Here is an 11051-nt window from a genome sequence, read left to right on the forward strand (position 1 = left end):
AAGGTAAAAATATTATGAACGATAAAACTTTCATTTTAAGTGTTTAATGTAAATATATAATTAAGATTCAAACCTAATACTTTTATTAAGTTGAAACTAAGATTGTGCACAGTTTGGATTTCTTTTTAAAAATTAAACTGAACTAAAATGGTTCAGTTACCCAAATGGCTTTCATAAAAGTGGTTTCATTTTATTATTTTTTTCAAAATGATTCAATTTATTTATTTTTTATTATCCATTTCATACTCATATATGTTTCGTTTTTCTCCCTCAGAATCAAATTGAATTGTACCGTTCCGCTCTATAAAGTGGCTGAAATCGATTTTCTTTCTCAAAACGGTTTTGTTTTTAAAATTTGATTTTGTTCGATTTTGGATCGACTCAATTCAATTGGTGTTTTTTATCCATACATTTGATGTTCATTTATACGTGTATATGAACACATGATAAAATAGGTCAAAAATAGAAAGTTTTCCATTAAAAAATATTTATAATATTAAACTACAAAACTAATTTGATGATTATTAAAATTTTAAAAACAAAACAAAACATTTAATTAAATAAAGGGTGTGTAGCTCAATGGGTTAGATAACGTGTGAGTTATGTAAACCATATGATAGTTGTCTTTAATTCTCATAGATAAAAAAATATTTAATTGAATATGTTTAAAATTTTACACTATGCATTTACGAATATGCAATAAAATCTATACTACTACTAAATAGGACTTGTGAATTTCATTTAATAATACGTGACGGGGTTGTTTATTGTCCATCCATAAATACACGGATAAAAACATTAAATAGACTATATATTTTCTTGTCAAAAGGAAGACCCGCAATAGAATTTACGACAGAGAGAATGAGGGAGGTATTTTTTTTTATTGGTAAAAGAGGGAGGTAATAGAATAGGAAAGTAGCAAATTGCATTATAACATCAAACAAATACATAATACATTCACAAATTATGTTTTACAGTTTAATGATTGAGATGACTCAAAAAAAATAATCTATTAAATGCTTTAAATTACCTGAAAAAATAATATTAAATCAATTTTATGTTTTCGTCTTAATAAATTCTTGTTGTACCATCCAACCCGTTTTTTATTTATTTTCTTGTTATATTCCAATAGGTAAATGATGGGAATTTTCATAATTTATAGATAAAATATTAAAAAAAATCAAACTTATCTTTTCAAGGCAAAAACAATATCTTATGAGAAAAATGATTTATACAATGTTATAATTGAATTTAAATTAAATTATTATGTAGTATTATTTAACAAAAATATTAACAATAATAATCTGAACCCTACCCAATGTTAGAGATAAGGATTCGTGAAGGATGTGGTTTGCTTGGTGTAGTTTATGCTATGCAAGGACAAAACACAATGAGGATGATGCCTTCTTTCCTTTTTCCTTTCGTATTCATTTCATCCATATTCGTATCAATAGAGGACGATTAAGGGGAGCCATTGGTTCTGCCTTCACTTTAGCCTCAATATTTTTTTTTATTAATTATTAATTTTTATTAATAAAATAATCAAATTATAACTTTTGCCTTCCTTCGATTTTATTTATTTATAATCCAACCAATTTTATAACTCATATTCTTAATATTATTATTATTTGATATTATAGCATGTGTTGTTGATGGGTAGCCATTTGGATTTGTCTTATTAGGAAAAAATCCTGGTAATTTCATGACGTGTATATATATAGTTTTGGTCTCGTGGTGGAATTAATACTTCTTTCTCGTTTTTCTTGGCATTGGTCATGAACATGGTACATGGCGATAGGACAGATTCTTCGTCCTTTGAAACAGATCCGGATAGATATGATGCTCAACTCAACCAGATTTCATGTGAGAGAAACTAGGGATATACATCAAGAAGCATCTAATCCACATTTCTTTCTAAACATGTCAAAATCTTTATATTATACTAGCATATAAAACATATTCTAATTTAAGAAGATATCAAATTATATTTATATAATTTTCATAATTATTATATTATTTTAAAAACTTAATATAAAATATAATTTTTATTCATCTAATTATTAAATTATATTTATATATTATCAAAATTGTTTATGTCAAATTTTATAAAAATTAAATAATTATAAAAAAGATAATCAAATAATTTATATTTTAAAATATTTATATTAAGATGATAAATAATTTTAGATTAATATAAAATTTTGTATATATATTTTGTGTAAAAAAAAAACTTTTAATCCAATAAAATAATTTTAAAAAAATATTATCCAGTCGAAAATTATAAAATATTATAATATTCATTAAACTTATATAATTTAATCCCTCCTCTTCTAATTTATATGAATTTTTATTTACTAACATATTTTTAATTTAATACCTACATTGATGTAATTGAATACTTATATAAAATTTTATTATATTATACAGCTCAACAGTAGATTTTTTATATAAAAAGAACTCGACAGTAGATTAAGATGCGCACATCATAAAAATAGTATATGTTTTATTCTCTTTAAATTAAGATTTGGATTCGACCTTTATGTGTTAAGATAATCAGATGCTCGTGTGGTCTTGAAGAAAAAAACACGCACACATCGATCCAATGATCTCTATCATTTTTTTTATAAACAAACCACTCATATATTTTAAAAAGTTACTCTGGATTTTATTTTTTTACTGTATTCATTTGAGTTTCAGAAAATCAGAAGTCTTAAATAGCTTATGAAGAAACTATAATTAAAATAGTTTTAAAAAATACCTTTTTTATTTTCTAAATGTATAGGTTGTTATGTGAGTAAACCCAAATTACCTGGCTACCAAAAAAAAAACAAAAAACATAGATGCAGTTTGTGTTTTTCTTTTTGTTAAAAAAACTGGGCTAGAGTCACTTGTATTTGTAAATATGACATGAATTTATTTGGTATGATTATTTTTTTAAAAATATTATTAATTATTATTATTTTTTTTCATTTTGTATTCTTAAAAGATGGCACATACAATGATAAAAATAACATCATTTTTATATTTTAATATTCTAAAATAAAAAATAAAAAATGTGTTATTCTTGTTGATGACAGAAAATAATATATATATATATATATATATATATATATATATATATATATTAAAATTAAACTCTCACTAAAGAGAAAAGAAATTTAAGATAATTATTATCACAATTAACAAAATCTAATTAGATTACAGTCTAAAAATACTTTATAATACAGTAATAAATTTTCTTTTGTGCTATTGAAATACCTAAAACAATACAATAATATACCAAATAAAATAATACATCCTACAATTTGAAATAAGTGGGATTTTATGAAAAGAAAAAGGTTCCAAATTATTTAATGTTTTACAATATAAAAAATATTTATTAAATTTTTCTAACTTTTTCTCCATAGCACCAGGTTTTGGTAATTATAAAATTTGTTGTTGATGAACATGTACTTTTGAAAAAAATAATTATTAGAATGTTTTTTTGACATTATAATTCTTTTTACATTATTTAATAATTATGAATTTTCAATATATGATGAAATTATAGAATTTTATAATTTTTTTAATATATATAAATAAATAATATCTACAATAACAATATTAAAGAAATATACTATTATTTAATTACAAAATATATAAATTTATTATCTTGTAAATAATTATCTCATAAAAAATATATTTTATATTAACAATCATGTATTCTAAACTTTAAAAAAAAAAAACCTTTATTTTGAATGTAAATATCATATAAAACCGCCGTCAGTGGAAATCATGTAAAAGTCATATAAAAGTTATGAGAAAAATGATTAATACTATCAATGTAAAAAAAATTATACAATTATTTTATTTCATTTTCATTATATATATGATAAATTTATTAACTTTTAAAATAATTTAAATGATAATTTATAATTAAATAATAATATAAAACTGTTTACATTGTTATTGCTAGTATATAAATATTAAATTCATAAGTTGTAGATATAAATATTGAAATTAACTAAGAATCAAACGAAGTATCTATTATGAGTATTTTCAATAGACATCCCAGTTTTGCTTAAAAAAAAAAATAGACATCCCAGTTATGTAAAAATAAAAATCAAAAACATTCCAGAATCAATTTTGGAGTCCAACTTTTTTCAACAAAAGGGAAAAAAAATAAAAATCTCACTAAGCAAACAAGTGACGAGACATAGAAATGCTGTGTTTCATTAAATTAATAAATTTTCTTAATATAAAGCGTAACATAATTATCATTATTTTAACTAATTAAATTAGTTTTCCTAAAAGTGAGCATCCATTACGCGTGTCATTTTTAATTAAAAACTGTATTTATTTTCTTTATTTTAACTGTTATTTTGCATACTGATATTTATTACTTTGAAAAATATTACATATTTCTATTATTTACATACGAAGACGATACGTATAATATCATTAAAAATTAATTAACTTTACAAAATTTTAAATAACCTTTCCTTACAATGACGCTGTGTTGCATTGTTCATTCGTCTCCTTTTTAAAAAAATCTTATTGCATGATTTTTATTTCAAAAGCAACCTGAAAAAAGAAAAAAAAAAGTGGAAAAATGTATTTTAATAGGTGATAATATAAATACATTTTTCTTTAGTTTGATTTAATCTTTGAAAACTATTTTAAAGTGTGAATTAAAAAGCGAGAGAATCCATGCTTAATTTAAGCATTTTTACTGTGTAAAATTTCTCTAGCCAAACAAAATTAATCTCTAATCAATCGAATTAAGAATACCCGTTAAAAATGTGAATTAAAAATCATATTATTTGGGTTCGAATACATTAAAAATCAATAAAAATATTTGGGAAATATAACATTTCCTTTATCGTAGTGTATATTAAAAAACAATTTATTTTATGGTAGTAAAAAATAAATATAAAATGCATAGATAATTTCTTTCTATAGTTATTTTTGACTGTTATATAAATATTTATTTAATTTATTTTTAGTCCTCAATAGCTCCTTAGTGAGCGCCTTAAAACACTATTTTGATTAAATATAAATACTAGAAATGGAAAAAAATAAAAGGGATGAATTATAAAATTCATAATTTTTGCCGGAACAAGAGCATATTTAAACTCCCCTATTTTTTTACACAATTTTATATTTTATTTTTAATAAAAAACACACATCAAATAGTAAAACATGTTAAAACTTTGAGTCAAAAGTAAAATACATGGTTTCTTCATACAATATCAGTATTCTCCTATTTTGCCAAATGACAGCAGAGTAGAATATGAAGTCAATATTGTGCTTGCAGCTTCAGGAACCAAATATACAAAATTTTCAACTGCCAAGTGGCAAAACAGGATAATTTAAAACAAAATAAAAGGTCACATAACATAAAAAATCTTCGAGAAAAATTTACTGAAAATGTGTCATTTTGCTAATTTCTATTGCCAACAGGACACAAAAAGAACCTTAAAAAACTAACTTGATAAACAAAATTCCCCAACCTTCCCATGCTTGACCGAATAACAATGTACAAGCAACTCACTGCTCTGTCTTTATAAAATGAGGAGCCAGCAGTTTTGTAACAGTGAAGCCAGTGAAGGTGTCGACATCAAAGAGTTCTTTCAGCTTCTCGTCACATATTATTTTCCTCTTGTCAGAAGGATCCTTCACAAAGCAATCAGAAATTTAACTTGTGTTTTAGCTATAACATGAACAACACACAACAAAGCCATACTAAGCTCAGAACCGCAGCTTAAAAGTAGCTCAAACCCAAAGGGCTCTAGGCCTCTAGCATGATAGAGCAGAGTAAAAATATAATGAAGCCATACATGAACTTTCACCGAATAGTGTAAAGCTTTTGGGAAAGTTGATGATTGAAAATTCATTAATCAGAAATGAGCTCCATTTATGGTCAAGAAAAAATAATCATAGATCAAAGAAAGAACCTGGACAACATTTTGACTTATTTCAAATTTTAAGTCTCTTATGATTTCTGCACATACATAGCTGTTAATAAGAGAACTGGTTGTGGAAGGTTGACAATCTAATATGAAACCTATGGTGTGTGAAGTACCTTGTAGTAGAAACAAAAAGGAAAGAGGTGAAGATTCATAATTTATTTAATCATGATGCACGGATTGTCCATTGTCAATTAAATTTGATCTTTATCCCCTCCTTCCCTTCTATTTTCACTTCAACAAGTATGCCCATTGAACAAATTATGAAATTCTACAATTTTATTCATATGCAATGAGAATGTATTCTATGCTGGCGGCCAAAATATACTCTGAATGTATTGTTTGATAGTGAAGACATTTATGCAAGGCATAAACAGAGGAGTAGAAGGCACAATAGAGTTAGATAGCACCAATTTTCTCGGTCAAGGGGAGTTGGAAGGTTTACAACTTGGAAGGGAAATCAGAAAAGAGACCAAGCAGATAAGAACATAAATGTATACAGAGGGGACCATGGGCATCTGTCAGTAAAGTCAAAGGTTAGTGTGGCGGAGGCAAAGGCTTACAGAAAAGTCAAAGTGCTAATGGACTTGCTTGTTGCTTGTGGGGAATTGAATATGTTATATTTCAGCTTAAAACCAATTGACACTAAATGAAGTTGTCCAACAAATATATAAGCTGCACTCTAAAAATTGAGGCAGTCAATGCAGGATTTCCTAACACCCCCCTCCTCTCCACATATGCCTGTCAGAACATTTGAGCCTATTAGAATAGGCAAGAACTAAGATGGGCTATAGATTCTGATACTATGTTAGATTTCAGATTAAAATCAAGTGGCACTAAGTGAGATTGTCCAACAGATATATAAGCTACACCTCAAGAACCAAGGCAGGTGATGTGAGACTTCCTAATAGGATATTTTATGATTGGGTTAACAGCTAACTTGAAACATAACTGTAAATCTTGGAATGCTTTTTCACATTACCACATACAACACAAGCTAATTATAATCTGAAAAGTATATTGCTTGAGGTGCACCATCTGAAATTGCTATGATAAGTGTAGCTGATATTAGTTTATTCGACCAAAATGTACACTAGTTTGAATGGAATAGAACTTTTCAAGCTTTTCACATGGGGAGACAAATAAGAGCTATATGGCACAAGACAATTTAGAGCAAGGACAAACCTGAAGGTTGTTTCCTTTAATGTAATCCCACATTCTTTTTATGACATCAGTTCTCGCTAACTCGCTCTCTCCAGTACCAAGGAAGTTTACAAGGGCATCGGATAGCTGAAGAGGAGCAAGAAAACCTGATTTCCCTCCTCCCTTCTGCCGTTTTTCCTTTTTTTTTGGTTCATCTGAATCTGTCATAGAGGTTATGATGCAGTATGGTATAAGTAATTTGATTACATTAACTTGTCAACATGCATGAACAGGAACAGAAAAACTAGTACCACATACCATGAATATCCCTAAATCCCTAAAACAAATAAAGTTGATCCAGTTGCCATGTGTTCAAATGATTTCCAATATAAATATACATACACAAATTATTTCTCTTTTTTTTCCAAAAAATTAAAAAGGAATATTATGAACAATGAAAATATAAATAAAAATATGTAAACAGGGATAAAAATAAGCAGGAGAAAGAGTTTATAATTTGCATGGAAGTGACTGTGATCAGGTAGACAAATAATATAGAACATTAACCGAATTCATTATACATACCATCATCTCTCTCTTGCTTCTTCTGCTTTTCCTTTGGTGTGGACTTCACCTGAACAACTATATCAAGAGATGCAATTTAAACAATTTTTTTTTAGTTATCTACAAAATATTGACTAGAAGAATAAACTGGGAAGCAAAAGTCTGCAGTCTCATCAAAAGTTAACAATCAGTAGAATGGATATATTATAAAATGATAGAAGTTTTTTTTTTAATGTAAATATGTAAAGGGGTTTGGTGCACAAAGCAGTAGTATAATTTTATCATGCCTAATATTGGGACCCAAAAAAATACTTTGACAAGAAACTCTCAAAAAGAAAACTTTACAATGTTAAGGCATTAGAATCCCTACAATCACAATAAGGTCACTTGGAGGAATTTAAAAGATTGGATGTTAGGTCTAAAAAACTCAATGAAAAATAACAATCTAAAAGAATATTCAACACCCTATTTGGAAATAACATAATAACAAGAAAGGGTAAGGTTGTAGTAGCATACCATCATCTGAATCCAATGGCCAGATATGCTTTGACAATGCTTTATTCATTTGGAACATGTTGATGGAATTGACATTAAAAAGGGAACGCAATCGCTCATCGCAAATTATATTCCGTCTGTTGTTCGGGTCTTGCAAATTTTTCTCCCTAATATAGGCCCATAATTGCTTAACAACCTAAGGACAACATTTTAAATAGATGCTATAAGGCCAGAAACAGAGTTACATCACATACACACTTTTATAGAAATTGTAGGTAACCTTAACTAGTAGTAGTGGAGTAATCTATCTTAACTACCATTTTTACATAAATAACAGAAAGAAATGAAAAAAAGAATGTATACCTCAGTTCTGGCCATTTCTGGAGCTCCCATGAATTCCTGAAGTTGTGGAGACAGGCTACATAATTTGCAAAAACCACCACCTCTTTTCTTTACTACCTCATCACCTAACGTGTTCGATCTGAAGCACAAGATGAAACAGAAGCTGTTAAAACAAGGACATCACCAATGGAAAATATTTACACTGAGGTACTTGTCTATATTTTATGTAGCAACACCAATGGTACTTGTATATATTAACATGGAGTATCATGTTAGAATTAGAATCTTGATACTTTCTGTAGAGAAAATTGTCATGAGTGATTTAGAAACCTTTTTTTGAGAATGGTTTACTGTCATGGCTCCAGAGCTATAAAAATTAATAGTTGCTTGCAGATAATAGTTCAAGAAAAACACTGTACTGCAGTTCAAGTCTATATTTCTTACTTTTGGACTAAAGACAACCAAGGCCAATGGTCTTGATAGAGTTACACCAGCATTCAGATCATGTTTGCTTAAAAAATATTAGGAGATAAGCAAAGTATTAATTAATGACAAATATATAATAATGCTTTACATACTTTTTTAAAAATTTATAGTTTGGGGAAGGGAAAGAATTTGACTTGGTGATGGTACAACTTAAAAAGGCCACCTATGGATCAATTCTCCAGCGAGCAATCATTCAATTGTATGAGTATCAGTATTTCAGGGATCCAACCTTAGTAACAATTAGCAAAAGTGATTAACTGTATATTAAGAGGGATTGGAACATCCCATTGTATGATCAAAAGTTTCTGAGGAACTTCTTGCTAAAGGAACTGCCTAAATCCAAGGAAACGAGTCAGATGACAGAAAAAAAATCACTTCACAATCAACAATTACAAAAATGGGGGCCCGAATCCACAATTATGGAATAGGTACACCGAAATGCTAATTTGATAGCAGTGTGATAGATCAGTAATTGAGAACAAGTTTATTCATTGCAATCTTCACAAATGAAGAGAGACAAAAAAGAATTAAAATTTGACCCGTGATTGGCATTACCGTAGCAGAAAGCATGCTTAAGGACACTAGATTGTTAGGCAAAGCAAAGCAAAGGCATGAAGATGCATAATAAGTGCATAAAAAAAAAAACTAAAACTGAACACTTTTGGTTCATGTAAACCTGCAAGGCAAGTAACCTCGTCAATAACTTGAAAAACACACAAATTTTTATAGAGAGCAACGCAGCAAAGTCTGAGAGTGGACCCCAATTGTTAAAAATAACGGAAAACCATGTGCCTGTGAGGCTGTGACATCACACAAGAGTCAATTTTTTTTTTTAAGAAAAAAGGGAAAACCCCCAAAAATGAAAATCCAGCGATGGCGCCATTGATAGCAAAATGGCATGGAATCTACGCTCGCAGTAACCGCCAATCCAATTCAAAGAATCAGAAGAATTGAAAGGAAAAAAAACGCAAATGTTTGTTTTCAATCGAAAGCGAAAAAGGAAAACTGACTAACCGTCCTTTATTCTTCTTGGCCTTTTTGGCGTGTTTAGGTTTATCTTCTTCCTCTTCTTCGTCTTCTTCTTCTTCGTCTTCATCGGTTACTTCCTTGGAATCGGAGGGTTGGCTTTGTTCGGGATTATTAGGCGCATCCTCTTCTTGTTCCTCTACGTGGTCGTTTTGGTGTTTTTCTTCCTTTTCTTCTTCTTCTTGTTGTGATTGGTTGTGCTCAGTCTGGAGGAACAAGTCGACCTGTTCCCTAATGAATGCCTTGCGGTCGGATAAGTCGATTCCGAAATCGGCCTCCAACTGGCGGCGGACGGTGGCGGTGGTGGTGGTGTTGAGGTCGGAGCTCCGGAGGAACTCGCGGAGGCGGCCGATGAGTTCGGATTCGGAGACCATGGGTGGAAGTGGAAGGAGTTAACCAAACCAAAACCAAAAACCAACCCTTTTTTTTTTTCTTTCTTCAAATGCACGAGTTGGATTTGCAGCGGGTGACTCAACCTATGACTCGGCCGCAGGGAATAAGAAAAGAAAAAGGAATACCTCAGCCGGGGACACAAGTGGAAATAACAAATTACAAGTAATGTAATAAAATAAAATAAATTAAAACTTCTCTTTTCTCTCTCTGTTTCGCTCGCTTGCCCGTTTCTCGTTACTCGTTAAGTTAAGGAATAAGCTGGAAGCAGTTACGACTTGCTCGCGCCACACGTGCCCAATTCTTCTTAATATTTTATTACAATTTTTATGGAAAATAGTACTAGTAATTGTTTTGGACACCTAAAATGGAGTATAAGACAACTAACGATAAAGAGATAAAAAAAAAAGTGATACAATGTAATAATATAAATAAATAATATGTTAGTTAAGTATTTGAAATATTGAGTGTTGAAATTATGCACCAAAATTAAGCCAAGTACTCTTTGTCCTTGTTTTTTAATTGAATTAGAATTTCCCTTTAACAATTTATACGAAAAAATTAACTAACCTTACTGATCATCCTTCATTCGTGTGCCATTGTGTTCACTTCCCACGTTACACACATATTCTTTCCTTTCCTATTTATAAGTCTCAA

At 29.0% G+C, this 11051-nt stretch overlaps 1 protein-coding gene across 1 annotated transcript; it reads right to left on the bottom strand.

Moving 5' to 3' along the window:
• Nucleotides 1-5172: 5172 nt before the first annotated feature.
• LOC114374397 (upstream activation factor subunit spp27-like) lies at nt 5173-10519 on the bottom strand. The gene is made up of 6 exons (XM_028332040.1): nt 9993-10519; nt 8514-8631; nt 8172-8346; nt 7677-7733; nt 7134-7312; nt 5173-5655 (listed from the first exon to the last, which is right to left on the bottom strand). The coding sequence occupies exons 1-6, from the start codon at nt 10376-10378 to the stop codon at nt 5530-5532; spliced, it is 1041 nt and encodes a 346-aa protein (XP_028187841.1). The 5' UTR covers nt 10379-10519; the 3' UTR covers nt 5173-5529.
• Between the last annotated feature and the right edge of the window lie 532 nt (nt 10520-11051).

Source organism: Glycine soja, chromosome 11, assembly GCF_004193775.1.
Source record: "Glycine soja cultivar W05 chromosome 11, ASM419377v2, whole genome shotgun sequence".
Classification (NCBI taxonomy): domain Eukaryota; kingdom Viridiplantae; phylum Streptophyta; class Magnoliopsida; order Fabales; family Fabaceae; genus Glycine; species Glycine soja.